Raw genomic sequence first — 21,524 nt, 5'->3', positions numbered from 1 at the left:
AAAATCCTTATTTGGCGTTGTTAATCTTACTGCAGATGCTGAAAATGTGAAATATGAACAGTAAATATTTAGTAGCAGTTAGATTAGATTAGTTTAATGTCATACACCAAGGTGCAATGAAATTCCTTGTTTGCGTGAAGCTCACAGAGTAAACGGTATATGTGGTAATAATAAATACACCAACGAGCTCAAAATTCAGCAGAATGTTGCAAATGTTGTAGTGCAATCTGAAACAGTGCAACAAAAAAAACACTAAAGTGACAATAGTGAAATAACCGAGTGAGGTAGGGTTAAGAGTATAAGGACATGGCAGAACCAACATGAGGGATGTGTGAAGAGAGTAGGACAATCATGTCACCTGAAATAGATTTCTTGCCTGATTCATTCAGTGCCAAACCAAAAGAAGGAAGGACTGCATTCCTTTGCTGTAGTTCAGAACCTCAGGAGATTTCAAAACACTTCATTACCATCACCAAGTCCTTCAATTGTCAACAGCTGTGGGATCACCATTGACCAGGAGCTCAGCTGGATGTGGAACAGATACACAGTGGCCAGTGGCAAGTATTGGTTTATTATTGTCACTTGTACCGAGGTACAGTGAAAAGCTTGTCTTACATACCAATCGTACAGGTCAATTCATTACACAGTGCAGTTACATTGAGTTAGTACAGAGTGCATTGATGTAGTACAGGTAAAAACAATAACAGTACAGAGTAAAGTGTCACAGCAACAGAGAAAGTGCAGTGCAATAACGTGCAAGGTCACAACAAGGTAGATCGTGAGGTCATAGTGCATCTCATCGTGTAAGGGAACCGTTCAATAGTCTTATCACAGTGGGGTAGAAGCTGTTCTTAAGTCTGGTGGTACGTGCCCTCAGGCTCCTGTATCTTCTACCCGATGGAAGAGGAGAGAAGAGAGAATGACCCGGGTGGGTGGGGTCTTTGATTATGCTGGCTGCTACACCAAGGAGGGGAGGCTGGTGTCCGTGATGTGCTGGGCTGTGTTCACAACTCTCTGCAGTTTCTTGTGACTCACCTTCCGGCACACCGAAGACTTTGCACCATCCCCATGGCACAGGTCAGCAGTGTGATGGAACAGTCTCCACTTACCTGGATGACTGCAGCTCCAACAACTCCCAACGAGTTCAAATTCATCCTGGACAAAGCAGCTTGTTTGATAGTCATCTTATCGGACACGTGAAACATTCTGTCTCTCTAATTCCAGCACACGTTTGCTGCAGTGTATACCATCTACAGAATGCACTGCAGTTACTTGCCATGGCCATTCCAACAGCACCTCCGAAACCCATAACTGTATCATCAAGAAGAATGAGGGCAGCTGGTCCATGGGAACCGTCATCTTCAGGTTGCATACCATACTAATTTGGAAATAAATCACAGGTCCTTCATCAATGCCAGGTCTATATTCTGGAAACTCCCTCCTTAACAGCATTGCGGGAGCACTTTCAGGAAAATGCCTGTAGTGGTTCAACAATGCGGCTCATCATCATCTTCTCAAGTGATGGGCAAAAAATACTGGCCTTCTGGCGATGCCCAGATCCTAATTAATGAACAAGTAAATAAAAACATAGTCAATCCAGTTCTCTTAAAGTGTGGTCAGAATTACAAGTAGTTACTTGCTTACTTGTTATGACACAGGAGGCCCATCTTGTTCTTGTCAGCTCCCAGTACAGCAATTCCATCAGCTCTGTTCCCTATCTTCTTTTTTCCCTGTAGCCTTGTAACTTATTCTCCCTCACAGACCCATCAGCTCCCCTTTCTTTTTGCCACTCTATACTAGAGGGTAATTTACAGTTGCAATTAAGCTACCAGCTTTTGGGATGTGGGAGAAAATCGGGGCATCCAGAGAAAACCCACATGGTCGCGGAGAAAATATACAATATCCACATGGACAGCACCCAAGATCAGGATTGAATCTAAGTCCCCAGTGCTGTGAGGCTGCAGTGCTTTTGTGAATAGCAAAGAGATAATCAAAGATGATTTACTTTGGAGGTGAGTTGAGACATGAATATTAGGCAGAATAACAGAGAGAAATGTCCTATTGTTTGAGATAGTGTCATGGGATCCTTTCAATTGTGTAGGTGCCTAAATGTGATATTGCATATGACAGCCCCTCTTGAGTATAACACTGCCTTGGTTCTCCACTGTTTACACCATATGTTCAATAAGGAACTGAATAGACAACATTACAATTTAGAGGTGAATGTGATGTTAAGTACACATTTTATGTACCTGTGTACATCATTCCATGGCGCGCACGCTCTCTCCCCCTCCCTCTCTCCCCCTCCCTCTCTCCCCCTCCCTCTCTCCCCCTCCCTCCCTCCCTCTCCCTCCCTCCCTCCCCCTCCCTCCCTCCCTCCCGTACCTGTTTGGTGTGTGTGTTCATGCATGGTTTGACCAGAGTGTTGATGGAACTCAGCAATATCTCCCTCAATTTCTCTAAGTCTAATTTTACATGTTGTATGTTTTTTTCAAAAACGCATGAATGCACCTACTCTTCAGTGTGTAATTGACATAGCAAGACCTGGCAATCAAGCAATAAAATCATTGTATGTAAAACATATTAGAATCATGGAATTTATTCCTTTGGGACAAAGAAGCCATTTGGCCTATCATGCATTTGCTGGCTTTTTGAAAAAAAACTGTCCAGTTTAGACCCACAACCAGCTTTACCCCATGACCCTGCAGATTAGTTCCTTTCAATACATTCCCAATTGCTTTATAAAGTTGAACTCTTCCAGATTGCACAGATTTAATGGGCATTTATTTGAGGACTATTTTGCACCTTATAAAGTTTCAAGTGGATATGGTGTTACTATTTTTGAACTTAGTGAGGTTAAATCTTGCAATTAAACATTTTATTTCAGAAATAAACTATATTCATAATAAAAATATGTATACAAAGGAATAAACACAGTTCAAATCTCTTTCCCTTCTTAGTGCCATTTGGTCAAGATATTTAGTTTGCTGGTTCTATACATGGTAGTGTTAAAACTTGCGGACATACAGTGGAAAGCATTCTAGCTGGTTGTATCATGGCCTGATATGGAAACTCCAATGCACAGGAACAACAGAGAGTGGTGGACTCAGCCAGTTCCATCACGGGTACAGCCCTACCCACCATCCAGAACACCTACAAGAGGCGATGTGAGGAAGGCGACATCCATCATCAGGGATGCCCACCATCCAGGCCATGCCCTCTTCTCAATGCTGCCATCCAGCAGAAGGTACAGAAGCCTGAAGACCCACACCTCAGGGTTCAACAACAGCTTCTTCCCCACTGCCATCAGGTTCTTGAATCAGCCTGAACAACCCTAACACTACCTTGGACTATATTTCTTATTCTCTCTCTCAACTTGCACTACAGCGCCAGTGACCCAGGTTCAATTCTGGCCGCCGTCTGTAAGGAGTTTGTACGTTCTCGCTGTGTCTGCATGGGTTTCCTCCGGGTGCTCTGGTTTCCTCCCACTTTCCAAAGACGTACGGGTTAGGAAGTTGTGGGCATGGTATGTTGGCGCCGGAAACATGGTGACACTTGTGGGCTGCCCCCAGAACACTCTACACAAAAGGTGCATTTCACTGTGTGTTTTGATGTACATGTGACTAATAAAGATATCTTACAGAAAAAGTTATGTACAATTTACGTTTATTTTTGTTAACGTATGTTTGTAATCTACTGTGCTGCTGCTGCTGCAAGAAGCTACTTTCCATGGCATTGATCCCCTGGGTGTATGTGTCCCTGTGGCAATGACCTTGCTCCACATCAGACCTTACAATCCCATTCACAAATAATGCTCTGCTGGACCGGAAGTGAGTGGGGCCGCGCTTTGTCGCGATTGGCTGAGCGCTCCCCACACCGGATGTTGTGTGTTGCCCCGCCCCGGTGTGAGGAAGGTGACGCCTCCATGGCCGGTTAGCGGCGATGTTGGTGAGGCGGGGAGCGGGGTTTCTGTGCGGCCTCCGTGCTCGGGGCTGGGCCCAGCTGCTGGGGAGCCGAGGCTGTAGGGAATGCTCGTCCGCCAGCGGGCAGCAGGAGTCCGGGCCTCCAGATCTGTACGATGTGGTGATCTCCGGCGGCGGGATGGTCGGCACGGCCATGGCCTGCGCTCTGGGTGGGTCTGGGCCTGGGCTCTGGGTGGGTCTGGGCCTGGGCTCTGGGTGGGTGCGGGTCTGGGCTCTGGGTGGGTCTGGGCCTGGGCTCTGGGTGGGTGCGGGTCTGGGCTCTGGGTGGGTGTGGGTCTGGGCCTGGGCTCTGGGTGGGTGCGGGTCTGGGCTCTGGGTGGGTCTGGGCCTGGGCTCTGGGTGGGTGCGGGTCTGGGCTCTGGGTGGGTCTGGGCCTGGGCTCTGGGTGGGTGCGGGTCTGGGCGTGGGCCTGGGCTCTGGGTGGGTGTGGGCCTGGGCCTAGGTGGTTTCCCACAGCCTGACTGAGGGCTGCGAGGGGGTTGTCCGGCTTGTTTCCGCGGAAGGGCAGGTTGGCTGGAGCCGTCGGTTTGTGTCTGTGGTGGTGGGTGGAGGAGGAAGCGGTGTGTGTGTGTGGGGGGGGGGGGCTTTGTGTCTGTGGTGGTGGGTGGAGGAGGGAGCGGTGTGTGTGTGTGGGGGGGGGGCTTTGTGTCTGTGGTGGTGGGTGGAGGAGGGAGCGGTGTGTGTGTGTGGGGGGGGTTTGTGTCTGTGGTGGTGGGTGGAGGAGGAAGCGGTGTGTGTGTGTGGGGGGGGGGCTTTGTGTCTGTGGTGGTGGGTGGAGGAGGGAGCGGTGTGTGTGTGTGGGGGGGGTTTGTGTCTGTGGTGGTGGGTGGAGGAGGGAGTGGTGTGTGTGTGGGGGGGGTTTGTGTCTGTGGTGGTGGGTGGAGGAGGGAGCGGTGTGTGTTGGGGGGGTTTGTGTCTGTGGTGGTGGGTGGAGGAGGGAGCGGTGTGTGTGGGGGGGGTTTGTGTCTGTGGTGGTGGGTGGAGGAGGGAGCGGTGTGTGTGGGGGGGGTTTGTGTCTGTGGTGGTGGGTGGAGGAGGGAGCGGTGTGTGTGTGGGGGGGTTTGTGTCTGTGGTGGTGGGTGGAGGAGGGAGTGGTGTGTGGGTGGGGGGGGTTTGTGTCTGTGGTGGTGGGTGGAGGAGGGAGCGGTGTGTGTGTGGGGGGGGTTTGTGTCTGTGGTGGTGGGTGGAGGAGGGAGCGGTGTGTGTGGGGGGGGGTTTGTGTCAGGGTAGGAGGGTGGTATGTATGTGTGAGAGGGTTTATGATAGGGGTGTAGGAGAGTGGTATTTATGTATAAGAGGGTTTGTATCTGGTGGTGGGTGTAGGAGGGAGTGGTGTGTGAGAGGGTTTGTGTGTGATGGTGAGGGTGTGTGAGAGGGTTTATGTCTGGTGGGGGTGTAGGATGGAGTGGTTTTGTGAACAGTTGGTAATAGCTTGCTGGTGGGGTGGAGGAAAGGGGCATTGAGGAATTGGTGTGTTGGTTGCTTGCTGAAATGGGGTGGGGGTGTGGCAAGGGGATTCACATGAAACACTGGGTTTAGAGCTCTGTTAATCTTTGCTTCCTACTACAGATATTTCTGGCAGATTTACATTTGTTTTCTTAGTATTTTAAATGCAGAAGCATCCTGCAGTTTTCACTACTATTATCCAATAAAATAATAAATTATTTGGATTGACCCAGCCTGCTGCACACCTTGATTGCTGATGCATCATGATTAAGTTCTGCACTCCACCCCTCCAAGTTGAACCCTCATGTCCACTGTGAATGTTCCAAAAGACTTGAATTTTATATAGTACTCTTTTGCAAACTTGGAATGACTCAAAGTACATTTTTAAAAAAAAAATTACATTCTGGAAAATGAGGATATTGTGTGAGCCGAGTATTGTCTGTGAAGCCTGATGCATTCTTTGCGCAAGTCAGAAACCTGATCAGTTCCTCAAGTATGTTACTGACAATCCTGTTAATCTGGAGTATTACCACAATCATAATACTGATTATGTTGTCAACAGCACAACATACGTTGCTTTTTTTTTTGGGAGCCTGCCTTATACAAATTGATAGCCATGTTTTTGACTATATTTTAAAAGTGCTGCATTGACTCCAAAGTGATTTGGGACTGCCTCTGTCCATGTGCATATTAGAAATGCAAATCTACTTTAAATCTGTGTATATGTTGCTCTGATGTAAACAGATTAAAGTCCTTAAGCCCGCCTGAGCAGCTTGGGTTATTTAACCTAGTAATCATTGTTGCTGCTCCTCTTGACCTTTTTGACATGCATTCATATCATCCTCCCATGTGAGTCTAATCACCTACCAGATATGTGTAGGCTCACTGTATGTTTTTACTATTTATTCTATGCATTACATCCACTTGGGGTTTTTTGTAATTTGTATAAATTAATTCCCTGCTGATAATTCATTCCAGGTTATGAGTTTGAATGGGATCGATAGTTTTTTATCAGTAGACTATAGTCTGAAACGTTATTGGTATTGGTTTATTATTGTCACTTGTACCGAGGTACAGTGAAAAACTTGTCTTACAAGCCGATTTGTACTGGTCAATTCATTACACAGTGCAGTTACATTGAGTTAGTACAGAGTGCATTGATGTAGTACAGGTAAAAACAATAACAGTACAGAGTAAAGTGTCACAGCTACAGAGAAAGTGCAGTGCAATAAGGTGCAAGGTCACAACAAGGTAGATTGTGAGGTCAGAGTCCATCTCATTTGATAAGACTATTCAATAGTCTTATCACAGTGGGGTAGAAGCTATCCTTAAGTCTGGTGGTTCGTGCCCTCAGGCTCCTGTATCTTCTACCCGATGGAAGAAGAAAGAATGTCCCAGGTGGGTGGGGTCTTTGATTATGCTGGCTGCTACACCAAGACAACGAGAGGTAAAGACAGAGTCCAAGGAGGGGAGGCTGGTGTCCGTGATACGCTGGGCTGTGTCCACAACACTCTGCAGCTTCTTGCGGTCTTGGGCAGAGCAGTTGCCAAGCCGTGATACATCCAGATAGGATGCTTTCTATGGTGCATCGGTAAAAGTTGGTGAGAGTCAAAGGGGACAAACCAAATTTCTTTAGCCTCCTGAGGAAGTAGAGGTGCTGGTGAGCTTTCTTGGCCGTGGCATCTATGTGATTTGACCAGGACAGGCTGTTGGTGATGTTCACTCCCAGGAACTTGAAACTCTCAACCCTCTCGACCTCAGCACCATTGATGAAGACAGGTGCATGTACACCGCCCCCTTTCCTGAAGTCAATGACCAGCTCTTTAGTTTTGTTGACATTTAGGGAAAGGTGGTTGTCATGACGCCATTTCACTAAGCTCTCTATCTCCTTCCTGTACTCTGACTCATTGCTGTTTGAGGTATGGCCTACAACGGTGGTATCATCTGCAAACTTTTAGATGGAGTTAGAGCAGAATCTGGCCACAGTCATGAGTGTATAGGGAGTAGAGTAGAGGGCTGAGGACACAGCCTTGTGGGGCACCAGTGTTGAGAATAATTGTGCCGGAGATATTGCTGCCTATCCTCACTGATTGTGGTCTGTTTGTTAGAAATTAAAGGATCCAGTTACAGAGGGAGGTGTTGAGTCCTAGGTCTCGGAGTTTGGTGATCAGCTTGCTTGGAATTATTGTATTGAAGGTAGAACTGTAGTCAATAAACAATAGTCTAACGTATGTGTCTTTACTGTCCAGATGCTCCAGAGCTGAGTGTAGGGCTAGGGAGATGGCATCTGCTGTAGACCTGTTTCGCCGATAGGTGAATTGCAATGGGTCCAGGTTGTCTGGTAGGCTGGAGTTGATGCGTGCCATGACCAACCTCTCAAAGCACTTCATGATGGTGGATGTCAGAACCACTGATTGGTAGTCATTGAGGCATGTTACCTTGCTTTTCTTTGGTATCAGGATGATAGTGGTCTTAAAACAGGAGGGAACTTGAGATTGAAGCAGGGAGAGGTTGAATATGTCCGCAAATACTTCTGCCAGCTGATCAGCACAAGATCTTATAGGGATGTTATAGGGAGATATAAGATATTATAGGGAGATCTATTCCATTATTTTTGTATATTAAGGAAACTGGGGGATACGAGGTTAGTACAGAAAAGTGGGTGAGAAAAGTTAAAGATCAGCCACTGACAGAGCAGGTACAAACTGCACTGTGGCCTTGCTCCTGCTGCTACATGTGTATTATTTGTTCCTTTTAAAAACAGTACTTTTTTTTATTGTTTCTCTCTCCCTTGCTATTGAAATGTAACTTTGCACTCTACTAAATTTCATCTGCCATGCTTTTACTGTCTTTGGCATTCTTTCATCCTAAAGTCTGTTAGTTTCCACCTCTGTTACGTTACCCTGGGCAAATTTTAAACAGTCTCTTGTATGTCCAAGTCCAGTGCATCAGTATTTATTAAAATATCAATCCTTTTGGTCATACCACTGTACATTTCCCTCTTTACTTTGGAAAAATATCCTTTTTCCATAGCTTTGCTTTATCTCTTACCAATTTTGTATCCATACTGTCACCATTGCTTGATGTTCAGCACAGACTTGGTGGGCTGGTCTTTGCTTCCGTGCTGTATCTCTGGCACTCCATTGCTTTAATCCCACATGTTTTAATTGGGTGAACAAGTCTATGTCGTATTTACTTTGTGAATGCTCATGTATCTAAATTGGTAAATAAGCTTATTATTGTCACATGTACCGAGGTGCAGTGAAAGACTTTGTTTTGCGTGCCATCCATTCAGATCATTTCATCACATCAGTACATCATAGTAGTACAAGGGAAAAGCAATAACAGAATGCAGAATAAAGTGTTACAGTTACAGAAAAAGTGCAGGCAGACAAGGTGCAAAGCTATGATGTAGATTGTGAGGTCAAGAGTCCATCTTGTACCAGAGGACCGTTCAATAGTCAGAACAGCAGGATAGAAGCTGTCCTGAGCCTGGTGGTATGTGCTTTCAAGCTTTGTACCTTCTGCCTGATTTGGTGGGGGGGGGGGGGGGGGGGGGGAAGAAGAGAGAATGTCTGGGGTGGAATATAGAATTAACATTATTTATCAAATAATTTTTGACCAAGTTGTTTGAATTATTTCATTTAATAGAGTTATGCTGATTTATAGGAACGTGAGAAAGAAATAAAAGTTATGATGGTCTCTGTGAGCCCACTCTGATATTTAATAAGATCAGCAGTGTTCCTGTAACTTCAAAACTTGTGTTCAAATAACTTTATGTTGGCATTGAAATATTCAGCAACTGAGCATGCGCAGTCCTCTGAGGCAGATGATTCCAAAGAATCATGACTCTATTTAAATAAAAAAAATCTCCTCGTCTCTGTCCTAAATGCTGATGAACTTATCCTGAGACCATCCCATTGAGTTCTAGACTGTCTAGAGGAAATGTCCCCTCTTTCCTGTCAGTACATCTCAGAAGCTTTTATCCTTTAATCTTTCACTTTCCTAAACTCCAGTGAATATAAGCTAGTCTCCTTCAAACTGCCTTTTTGGGGGGAATAAATTATCCCAGGAATCAATCTAATGAGTCTGTATTGCACTGATTCCAAAAAAAAACCCTTTCTTGGACACACATACTAAAAACTATAAGCAGTTCTCTAATTCTAGTCTCAAGCTTTGTTTCCCCACCCCAACCCCTGCCCCAATACATAAAACCATCAGTTATTAGCCCATTCTTTTAAATATTTATTCCTCATCCCGATTAATATCTTCAAAAGTTTCCCCACAGTCTACTGGTTGAATGATCTATTTTGGGAGCTGTTGAGGAATATAATTGGAATTGTTTATTATTGTCACTTGTACCAAGGTACAGTGGAAAAACTTGCTCAGATAAATTCAATCCACAGTGCATTGAGGTAGTACAGTACAAAAACAATACAGAATGCAGAGTAAAGGGTCACAGCTACAGAGAGTGCAGTGCAGGCGGACACTGAGGTGCAAGGCCATAATGAGGTAGATTGTGAGGTCAAGAGTCCATCTTATCGTACTAGGGAACTGTTCAATAGTCTTATTACAGCAGGATGGAAGCTGTCCTGAGCCTGGTGGTCCCTCCCTTCAGCAGGGGCTTACAGGTGTTGGGTGCCAGATCACTCCAGCAAAGAGCTGAGGTGCCCTCAACATTGTCCAAGCCCTGAATGGCCCTCGTGCTTTGGAGGGAGAGCTGGGTGTCTGACACTGTACACGGCTGTTAAACAGCTGGAATCCTTCTGGCTGCTGACAGTGATGGAATGTAAAACATTTGTTACTTTTTTTTTAAAGTAATTGCATTTTGAGTACATCTTTACACACTGACAGTTCTTATGGTCAAATGAAGTGAAATTCATGCCTTTTATCCCTCTGAAGCTTATGATCAAACCTGTCTGGGAAAAGATCCTTCTACTGGAGGCTGGGAATAAAAAACAGATGGAAAGTTGCCAGAACTACACAGTAACCGAGTGAGTGCCCTTACTCCAGGCTCTGCGGCTTTCTTAGACCGTAAGTTCCGGTTACTTCGTTCTACATTTATTCTAAAAGCAAAAATACTGCTGACTGAAAATCTGAAATAAAAACAATGTGCTGGTAATGCTCAACAGGTCTGACAGTATCTGTAGAGAAACAGTTGATGTTTAAAGGAACAATCTGATAAAAGGTTATTGATCTAACTGTGTCTGACAAATCTCTTGGAGTTCTTCAAGGAGGTAACCAAGAGGATAGATGAGGGTAGGGCAGTGAATGTTGTCTATATGAACTTTAACAAGGCCTTTGACCAGGTCCCTCATGGCAGGCTGGTCTGGCATTTTAGATCACATGGGATCCAGGGGCAATAGCTGATTGGATTCAGGTACTAGGAAGCAGAGGGTGATGGTCGAGGGTTATTTCTCAGACTGGAGGCCTGTATCTAGTGGGTGTGCCACGGGTTGGTGCTATGACCTTTGTAATTTATATCAACAATTTGGATGTAAATGTACAAGGCGTGGTGAGTAAGTTTGTGGATGATACTAAAATAGCTGGTGGTGTAGAAGGTTATGAAAAATTACAGGGGGATCTTCAGCTAGGTATGTGGGCTGAAGATTGGCAAATGTCTTTCAATCCAGATATATGAGATCAAACCAGGGTAGTACTTGTACAGTGAATGGTAGGGCCCTGGGGAGTGTTATGGAACAGAGGGACCTGGGAGTGCAAGTGCATAGTTTGCTGAAAGCGGCATCTCAGGGTTGTGAAGAAGGGGTTTGGCACACTAGCCTTCATCAGTCAGGGCATTGAGTATAGGAGTTGGGAAGTTATGTTGCAGTTATAGAAGACGTTGGTGAGGCCTCACTTAAAGTATTGTTTTGGTCACTGTTATAGGGAAAATGTAATTAAACTAGAAAGAGCGCAGAAAAGATTTACCAGGATGTTGCCTGGACGTGGGGGCCTGAGTTACAAGGAGAGGTTGTGTAGACAAGGACTTCATTCCCTGGAACGTTTGAGGTTGAGGGGTGACCTGATAGAGGTGTATAAGATCATGAGGGGCATAGACAGGGTGAAAACGCATGGTCTTCTTCCCAGGGAGAGGGTGCTGAAAACAAGAGGGCAGAGGTTTAAGATTAGAGGTGAGAGATTTAAAAGGGACATCAGGGGCAACTTCTTCACACAAAGGGAGGTGCATATTGGAATGAGCTGCCAGAAATAGTGGTTGAGGCGGGCACATTAGCAATGTTTAAAAGCTACCTAGATAAGACCTTTTGCATAGCCATGGACAGGGATAGGAGCAGACGATGTGGGAAAGTTTTTAATTGGGGGAGGGCTAATTACAATGGTATTAGGCAGGATTTTGGGAGCGTACATTGGGAACAGATGTTTTTCAGGGAAATGCACAGAAGAAATGTGGAGGCTGTTTAGGGAACACTCGCATGGGGTTCTGGATAAGTTTGTCCCACTGAGACAGGGAAAGGACGGCAGGGTAAAGGAACTATAGTTGACAAGAGAGGTGAAACATTTAGTCAAGATGAAGAAGCAAGCATACTTAAGCTTTAGGAAGCAAAAATCAGGCAGGACTCTTGAGAATTATAAGGTAGCCAGGAAGGATCTTAAGGAGGGACTTAGGAGAGCTAGAAGGGGACATGAGAAGGCCTTGACAAGTAGAATTAAGGAAAAACTCCAGGCATTCTTCATGTACGTGAGGAACAGGAGGATGACTAGAGTGAAGGTAGGACCGATCAGGGATAAAGGGGAAATGTGCCTGGAGGAGGTAGGGGAGGTCCTTAATGAATAATTTGCTTCAGTGTTGACCAGGGAGAGAGACTTTGACAAATGTGAGGCCAGTGTAGAACAGGCTAATGTGCTGGAGCGTGTTGAGGTAGTGTTGGAGCTTCTGAAAAACATTAGGATAGATAAGTCCCCAGGACCGGATGGGAATATACCCCAGGTTACTACGGGAGGTGAAGGAAGAGATTGCTGGGGCATTGACTATGATACTTGCATCCTCCCTGGCCACAGGAGTGGTACCAGAGGATTGGAGGATGGCAAATATTGTTCCCTTGTTCAAGAAAGGTAATAGGGATAATCCTGGGAATTATAGACCAGTGAGTCTTACGTCAGTGGTGGGCAATCTATTGGAGAGGATTCTTAGGGACAGGATGTACAAGCATTTGGAGAAACCTAGTCTTATTGGGGATAGTCAGCATGGCTTTGTGAGGGGCAGGTCGTGCCTCACGAGCCTAGTTGAATTTTTTGAGGAGGTGACAAAACAAATAAATGAAGGCAGAATGGTGAATGTGGTGTATGTGGACTTTAGTGAAGCCTTTGACAAGGTTCTACATGGTAGGCTTATCCAGAAAGTCATGAGGCATGGGATCCATGGAGACTTGGCTATGTGGATCCAGAGGCTGTACTGTGTTTGTCTGACACTCTAGGCCCCATTACACTGTTGCATGCTTAGTGCTGTCCTCCAGAGCTCTCCTGGTCCTGCAGTCTAAACAATTCACAGGTACCTGAACACCTTCAGGCTTTATGCTGCTGTGGCAGGAAACTTGGTGCAAACCACTGCCCACTGTGCTGTTTGCCACTGAGTTTGTTACCATGGAGACATCTCTGGGCAGAGGAGAGCCGTGCAGCCAAACAAAGACGGAGACAGCAGCTTCCATAACATCCAACAGGGAGTGATGGGAGAGGTGGTAGAACCCAGGGGTCTTGTCGACAAGTGGGGCAGGGTCTGCTATTCCCCAGCAATGGCCCGCACTCACCTTGCCATCCATGGTGCAGCCCTGAGTTTCTACTTCTCAGCACCATTTGCCCCAGCATGCCCAAGACAAGCAGCCTCTGCACGCTGCCTCAGTTGTTCACTCCACACTGAGTGGTGGGCAGTAAGATTGTCATTCAGTGATGTGAGGGTGCCCGGGGTTTGGGCCAAGTGTTGTAGTTCTGAGGTTACACAGAGATGAGGAGAGGTATGAGACATGCAGGGATGTGAGAACAAGGACAAGAATTTTTAAAGACTTTTTGGTGTGTTAATTGAAGGCAAGGGAATAAGAGAATAGGTTTCTATGTGTGTTTTGGTTCATTCTTTAAATTTAACCAAAGTGTTTTACTTCCCAATAGTACAAATGCTCTTATGTACTGCTTAACTGCAATTATTACAAAATTAGCCTCTTTGATTGTTTCGGCTTAACATTTCAATCACTTTCACTTCTCTGTAGGTTTTGGAGCTTGGGATCATATTTGCAACATGAGATACAAGCCATTCAAGAGGATGCAGGTAGATAGCACAATGGTTGTGTTACCTGATTAGTAACTGGACTGTTGATCCAGTGACAAGTTCAAATCCCCATTGTGATTGTGAAACCGCTTGGATTGTCTTAAAAATCTGTCCTGGTCACAATGTTCTTCAGGGAAGGAAGTTTCCCTTTCTTAGTGCATCTGGCCTCTGTGAGACTTCTGTACCATAACACTCTGGTTGAGTCTAACTGCATCCTGAAATGGCCAAGCAAGTCTCTCAGTTGAAATTCACTTGTGGATGGGCAATGTGTTTGTTTTGCCAACATTCCCATGAATGACTTAAAGTGAATTTCATTCTGCTTTCATGGATTTTTTTTCTTTTGTTCTGTCATTTTATTTGTGCTTTTTAAGGTTAAATTTCATCGAGTGGTGAGTTATAGCTAATTTGGCCATTGGGAGACTGAACTGTACACCCTGTGATTCAGTTGCTTCTCTGGAGGGAACAGTCTTCTCACCTGAGGGGACATCTGCAGTGCTACAATTGGCCTTTGTTCTCTTGTATCTGATCTGAAAATCAGGGTTCCTGTTTAATATTGGCCAAAGACCCCTCTGGCCTTTGGGGATGGAATTGGGTTTCTGTGAAAAAGTCTCTTGCACAATTTGCTGGTGAGGCTAGCATAAATAATGCAGCCGAGGTCAGTAACCTAAGGTGAAGGAAGGAGATTGCTAATGTGTTTTTCTTTGTATAGTTCATTTCACAGTTTGGTGAGTAAATAAACCAAGCATTCACATGTCAGCTGTGGCTCAGTTAGTAGGGTATTCATCTCTTCAGTCAGAAAGCTGGGTGGTTCAAGTCCCATTCCAGAGACTTCAGCCACAGAATTCAAGCATCTGTGCTGATGTTACAATACTCGTGGAGTGGAATTGAATTATTTTATTATTGTCACATGTACTGAGGTACAGCAAAAAATACTTTGTTTTGCATGCCGTCCATACAGGTCATTTCATCACATCAGTGCATAAAGGTAGTACAAGGGAAAAGCAAGTAACAGAATACAGAATAAAGTGTTGCAGTTACAGAGAAAGTGCAGGCAGACAATAAGTGCAAGGCCACAAAGAGGTAGAATGTGAGGTCAAGAGTCCATCTTATACTAGGGGACCATTCAGTAGTCTTATAACAGTGGGATAGAAGCTGTCCTTGAGCCTGTGGTACGTGCTTTCAGGCTTTGTATCTTCTGCCCAAATGGGAGGGGGGGGGAGAAGAGAATGTCCTGGGGTGGGTGGGGTCTTTGATTATGTTGGCTGCTTTCCGAGGCAGCGGAAAGTGTAGACAGTCCATGGAGGGGAATGCTGCACAGTTGGAGGTGCTATCTTTCAGGAAGACCAAGGCCATGCCTACCTTCTCCCGTTCCAAAGGATTCCATGGCAGTAATTTAAAGAATCTTTATCCCCTAATCAACATCACTAAAACAGGTTATCCAGTCCTTATGCCAAAGCTTGTTTTGTGTAAATGGTGACCATTTCTACCTGCAACAAGACTACATTTCAATGTGCTGGCTGCAGTGTGCTTTGGGACATCCTGAAGGGGTTTTATCAGTGAGATATTACTTTCTTTGGCTGTAGGGAATCAAAATCTGATGTGACTTGCTGGGACTGGGGTTCAGGTACTGCAGTTGGCCTCTGCATTCCTTGACCAGGAACCAGATAAAACAGCTGAACCTAAATCCTGTCTCTTAGGATGTTTACCAATAAATTCACTACTACTGACACAAGGCTCACTGGCTTTAAGTTTCCCTTGCTTATCCCTGCTGCCCTTTTTGACTAAGGGAAAGCATGCAAGGAAAAGAGTTGATCCAGGTCTGAGTTCTAGACCCCATTATCCTCTAAATAGGGACAAAATAGTTATAAACTCTTCTGATTCTCCTTCCAATAACCTTAATTCTATGTTCCTTGATTATTGAACTCTGCAAAGATCAATGTGTCCTTATCCTATCTGTCTAGACCTCTCATAATTTTATACACTAGTGAATCCCTCCTGGACCCCCTCTGTTCCAGTGAAAACTATTTCAATTTTTTTTATCAAAAATTTTCTGGCCTCCTTTGAATCCACTTGAGCACCATAACATCCTTTTACTGTGGTGACTGGAGTTATTCAGTGCTGTAGCTGTGGTCTAAATAGTTTTACACAGTTTATACAGATTGAATGTTCCTGGTACCTTCCTTGAATGTTCAGCTTGTGTGCTTCTTGCTTCATTGTTACCTGTAACAATGTGAGCAGTGATGTTGAAGTTTTGTTTTTCTTTCCTCAGGTTTGGGACGAGTGCTCGGATGCAATGATCACCTTTGATAAAGCTGACCTGGTGGAGGACATGGGCTTTATTGTTGAGAACGATGTGATATTGACAGCTTTATCAAAGCAGCTGGCAGCTACTGCAGGTAGGTGCTAAGCTTAAAACTAGGATGTTCACAGCCGGGTGAAGGGGTAGTTTCGGTGCCTTGACCTGAGTGTCCACTTGGCGTTTCCATAAACTTGGTTTCCAAAGATCCTGACGAATGCTTCCCTATGTTACATGTGCCCTCCTGCACGTCACCTTTTGGATGAGACATTAAATTGAGGCCCATCTTCCTTCTCGGGGGAAGGGGGGGGGGGTGGGTGGTGGGACGGAAGACATTCCGTGGCATTCTTTTGAAGAAGAGCAGAGGTGTTTGTTCTTGATGTCCTGACCGAGTATTTATCTCAGAACCAACATTCGTTCAAGAAAGGCACTAAGAATAAGCCAGGAAATTATAGGCTGGTGAGCCTGATGTCAGTTGTGGGTAAATTATTGGAAGGTATTCTAAGGGACAGGATGTGTGTTTGGATAGACAGAGCCTGATTATAGATAGTCATCATGGCTTTATGCATGGTAGTGGTTTCTAACCAATTTTATAGGAGGTTACCAAGAAGGTTGATGAGGGAAAGGTGGTGGACGTTGTCTACATTTAGCAAGGCCTTTGACAAAGTCCCACATGGGAGACTGCTCCAGAAGTTAAGTCGCTTGGCATTCAGGATGAAGTAGCCAGTTGAATTCAACATTGGCTTAGTAGGAGAAGCCAGAGAGTGGTAGTAGCTGGTTGTCTCTCTGACTGGAGGTCTGTGACTAGTGGTGTGCTGCAGAGATCAGTGCTTGGTCTGTTACTGTTTATCACTAATAATTTAGCTGATAATGTGGTAAACTGGATCAGCAAATTTGGGGGTGACACCAAGATTGGGGGCATAGTGGACAGCGAGGAAGTCTATCAAAGCTTGCAGCATGATCTTGACCAGCTAGGAAAATGGGCTGAAAAATGGCAGATGGAATTAATGCAGACAAGTGTGAGGTGTTGCACTTAGAGGACAAACCCAGGTAGGACTTGCACAGTGAATAGTAGGGCTCTGAGGTGTGTGGTAGAACAAAGGGACCTGGGAATACAGATCCACAGTTCCTTGAAAGTGGTGTCACAGGTAGATAGGGTCATAGAGGGCTTTTGGCACTTTGGCCTTCATAAATCAGGCCATTGAGTACAGGAGTTGGGATGTTATGTTAAGTTGTACAAGGTGTTGTTGAGGCCGAATTTGGAGTATTGTGTGCAGTTCTGGTCACTTACCTACGGGAAAATTATCAATAAGCTTGAAGAGTGCAGAGAAAATTTACAAGGATGTTGCTGGGACTTGAGAACCTGAATTATAGGGAAAGGTTAAAATAGGTTAGGACTTTATTCCCCAGATCGCAGGAGAACGAGAGGAGATCGTATAGAGGTATACAAAATTATGAGGGGTATAGATAGGGTGAATGCATGCAGGCTCTTTTCCTTAAGGTTGGGTGAGACTAGAACTAGAGGACATAGGTTTAGGTTGAAAGGTGAAATATATAAGGGGAATCTGAGGGGGAACTTCTTCACTCAGAGGGTGGTGCGAGTGTGGAACGAGCTGCCAGTGGAAGTGGTGGATGCAGGTTCAATTGTAACATTGAAGAGAAGTTTGGAAGGGTACATGGATGGGAGGGTTTTGGAGGGATATAGGCTGGGTGCAGGTAGATGGGACTAGGCAGAAGATCAGGTCGACATGGACTGGATGGGCCAAAGGGCCTGTTTCTGTGCTGTAGTACTCTGACTCGTATCATTAAAATGAATTAGGGCATTATCCCGTTACAGTTTGTGCTGTATGCAAATTTATTGCTAGATTTCTGAAATACAAATATTTCATGGGCTTTGGGCCATCCTCCTGTACGCAGGGCATTATGTTAAGGCAAGTATTATTCTTGAATAGTGACTGCGCTTGGTTGTTCAGTCAGGAGTAGGCAACCATCATAATTGAGCCCAAACCTTTCCACACAAGGACACCTGCTGGAAGAGTCCCTTCTAAATGGGAGCTAGGATCTTTGGTTTTCTTTTTGTCTTTTGGTTTTCTTTAATGTTGTTTTAGCCTTTGGAACACTGAGTGCATGTGGGAATCCTGTGGCTAATTGGTTAGGTCAGGTAGCTCAGATTGTTAGTTGAATTTGGGATGATCCCGTGATCCCTTTGCCTTAGGAACATGCTGTTCTACCCTTTTGATTATAGAGCTTGCATGGAAAATGTTCATTCAGGAAAAGGTTAAAACTCCAAGGATCAAATGGCTTTAATTCAGCTCTGGCTTGGGTAATAAGTTTTCAGCTCTCGGAGGTCTTGTGAGTCAGGTGTGGTTTCAGACCAATTTGTATTTATCATAGTCCATGTTGGAAAATAATTTACTCAAATTGGCCCTAGGTTGGCTACTTTGCACCTTGGAGGAAGGCTGCTGTGAAAGCTGGAAATCTTTCTCTGAGTAAATTATTACCTGAGGTTTTGGTGGTATGGAAGACCTTTAGCTGTGCATCTTAAGCAAAAATCACAACGGGCAGGCACGGTGGCGTAGTTAGCGTAATGCTTTACAGCGCCAGCGACTCGGGTTCAGTTCCGGCCTCTGTCTGTAAGGAATTTGTACGTCTCCCCTTGTCTGCGTGGGTTTCCTCTGGGTGCTCCGGTTTCCTCCCACATTCCAAAGATGTACAGGTTAGGAAGTTGCGGGCATGCTATTTTGGCGCCAGAAGCGTGGCGACACTTGTGGGCTGCCCCTAGAGCACTATGCAAAAACTTGCATTTCACTGTGTTTCGATGGACATGTGACTAATAAAGATATCTTAACTGGTGTTAATGCCCTTTAACATAGTAAGACATCCCAAGGCAATTCACTGGAGAGTTAGCAAACAAAATTTGACACTAAGCACCATAAGGATATTTTGGGATAGATGACCTGAATCTGATTACAGAGACGCAGAGGATAAGGTGGAGGGTTTGGGGAGGGAATTCTAGAACTTGGAGCTTAAGCTTTGGAGGCATGGATACCAGTGTTGGAGCAATAAATTCAGGGATGAAAAAACACCCAGAATTAATTCTGAGATCGTAAATAAAATGGAAAATGCTGGAAACGCTCAGCAGGTCGGGCAGCATTTCTGGAAAGAATTAACATTTCAAGCTGAAGACCCTTCGTCAGACTGAGGTCTTCATTGTGATAGAGTTGGAGGAGGCTTCAGAGAGTTAGAGGGCAAGGTCGTGTAAATGTTCGAAAGGAGGGTAAGAATTTAAGGTGTTGCTGTTCCAGGAGCCGGTATTGGTCTGTATACATGGTGGTGATGTGTGAATCCTATGCAGCAAGTTGGGATAAGAATGATGTCAGGTCAGATCAGATATCTTATTAGTCACATGTACATCGAAACACACAGTGAAATGCATCTTTTTGCATAGTGTTCTGGGGGCAGTCCTGCAAGTGTTGCCACGCTTCCAGTGCCAACATAGCATGCCCACAACTTTCTAACCCATACGTCTTTGAAATGTGGGTAGAAACTGGAGCACCTGGAGGAAACGCGCAGACAGGGGAGAACGTACAGCAGCCAGAATTGAACCCAGGTCGCTGGCACTGGCAAGCGTTACGCTGACTGCTACACTTTACAGCGCAGTGACCGGGTTCAATTCTATAAGTTGACACTTTTGGTGTGTGCAAGCTGGGAGTCTGGTTGTGAGAATGTTAGACTGGTTCAGGTCTAGAGGTAATATCAATGTGGATGAATGTCTTGAGAGCAGATGAGCTGAGGCTGGGTGATACTGCAAAGGTACAAATGGGCAGTCTGATAGATGGCAAGGATATGAGTTTGGAAACTCAATCTAGGAACCCTGATGGTTTTCTTACTGCAACAAGTCAACAAGTGTTACTTGCCTTGGGACAAACCTCATAGAACCCTGGGGTTAGAAGTCGGGGAGGGACTGGGTGAATGTCACAGAGCCATCCCTTGTAAGGGGAGAGATGTAGATCTAAAGAATCTCCAGGGTGGTCAGTGAAATTATGGCGAAGTGATGATTAAATAGTCTTTGCTTAGCTTGGTGCTGTTTTCCTCAGACAGGGTTGCATGTGTTTGTACAGGAGCAGAGCGGTGAAGTACACCTGGCCTGAACCCTACCAGTTGCCTAACAGCAAACCATGGGTGCAGATTGAATTGGCTGATGGGAGTAAAATGGAGACCAAGTTACTGGTGAGCACTGAAACTGTCTACTATAGGGGTGCAGGGAATGTCCTTTCCATTCTCCTGTGCTTAACTGAAGGTTGACACATGATGCTGGAGTGTGGTTTCAATGGCATACCTGCCCCTCTTGCCATAGTCATTGCCCCTCGTATATTGGCAGCCCCAGGATGTTGGGGTATCATAGATCCTGCTTCAGCTAGGATCCATTCACATGTACTTCGTGACTTGAAACTTGGCCATTCCTGATGAAGGGTCTCGACCCGAAATGTCGACTGTCCATTTCCCTCCATAGATGCTGCCCGACCTGAGTTCCTGCAGCTTTTTGTGTGTTGCCCTGCAGTTAGTTCTCCCTTTTGGCTGTGAGGTGGGTGGGTGCACAGTGCCCCGGGACTGCTGTCAGAGATTGAGCTCCAATCACTGCTTTTAAACATGATGTTTCATGCTCTGGTATAGTTGGTCCCACACCACGTGGTGCATTATCCCTGCAGTGGAGAGTGCTTGCTCCCATTTTCATATAAGCTCATTTCCCGCCCTTCTCTCTGCAAATCCACCATGATGGCAAGAACTGAGGAAGTTGCAGATGGTCTGCACTCCAGCATTGCTCTCCAAAACCAACTTTGGCTGATCTTCCACACCTAACGAACAGTACATTAACTGATTACCATGCGTTACTCATGGAGTGCTTTTGCTCTTGTCCCTTCCAAAGTTCTAAAGCTGAAGGAATACCGAGCTGACTCCACCTAACTAATAGGTTTAGAGTGGGTTACTGATCACTGCATGGTGTTGATAGAGTAATTTTGTCCTGTTCATTAGCTTCCCTAATTAAACAGGTTGCATCTCTCCTCCAAGTAGATTGGGGCAGATGGCCCAAACCGATGGTACGGCAGTCTGCCAGCATTCAAAACTGTGCAGTGGAAGTATGAATCAGTCTGCTGTGGTTGCAACCCTCCACCTTGCTGAGGTGAGTGGACATCTTGCTGTCCTTGCTCAGTGCTGTGAATGATTTGGGCAGTGGATGCCTGGGGCCAGTCATTCAGCGTGGATGAAATGTGAGGTTGCTGTGGCGACTGGTTTCTCTGTGTGGGCTCTGGCGTTGTTGTAAATGGCCGTAGTGTCAGTGAGAACGTGGGGCGGGAGCTGCAGAAGGGAGTGACCAAAACCAGCATGTATTGTGATGGAATGCCTTCACTTCTCACTGTTTCTCTTTCAAATCCTTAGCCCACCGACAACAATGTGGCTTGGCAGCGGTTCCTGGTGACTGGACCAATCGCGATGCTCCCGGTACACTTAAAATTTCGTTGAA

At 45.5% G+C, this 21,524-nt stretch overlaps 1 protein-coding gene across 1 annotated transcript in view; it reads left to right on the top strand.

Annotated features, from left to right (window-relative positions):
• The first annotated feature begins 3,911 nt into the window (after nucleotides 1-3,911).
• The window catches only part of coq6 (coenzyme Q6 monooxygenase), a 28,163-nt gene continuing 10,550 nt past the window's right edge, over nucleotides 3,912-21,524 (top strand). The window contains 12 exon segments of the mRNA XM_052019215.1: nucleotides 3,912-4,155; nucleotides 5,209-5,217; nucleotides 10,359-10,392; nucleotides 10,395-10,463; nucleotides 13,646-13,704; nucleotides 15,974-16,100; nucleotides 16,824-16,827; nucleotides 19,661-19,681; nucleotides 20,122-20,230; nucleotides 21,074-21,145; nucleotides 21,147-21,182; nucleotides 21,440-21,502. Of these exon segments, the coding sequence (XP_051875175.1) occupies nucleotides 3,943-4,155; nucleotides 5,209-5,217; nucleotides 10,359-10,392; nucleotides 10,395-10,463; nucleotides 13,646-13,704; nucleotides 15,974-16,100; nucleotides 16,824-16,827; nucleotides 19,661-19,681; nucleotides 20,122-20,230; nucleotides 21,074-21,145; nucleotides 21,147-21,182; nucleotides 21,440-21,502 (816 nt within the window). The 5' untranslated portion in view covers nucleotides 3,912-3,942.

Source organism: Pristis pectinata, chromosome 1, assembly GCF_009764475.1.
Source record: "Pristis pectinata isolate sPriPec2 chromosome 1, sPriPec2.1.pri, whole genome shotgun sequence".
Lineage (NCBI taxonomy): Eukaryota > Metazoa > Chordata > Chondrichthyes > Rhinopristiformes > Pristidae > Pristis > Pristis pectinata.
This window is presented reverse-complemented; position numbering and strand designations above follow the sequence as displayed.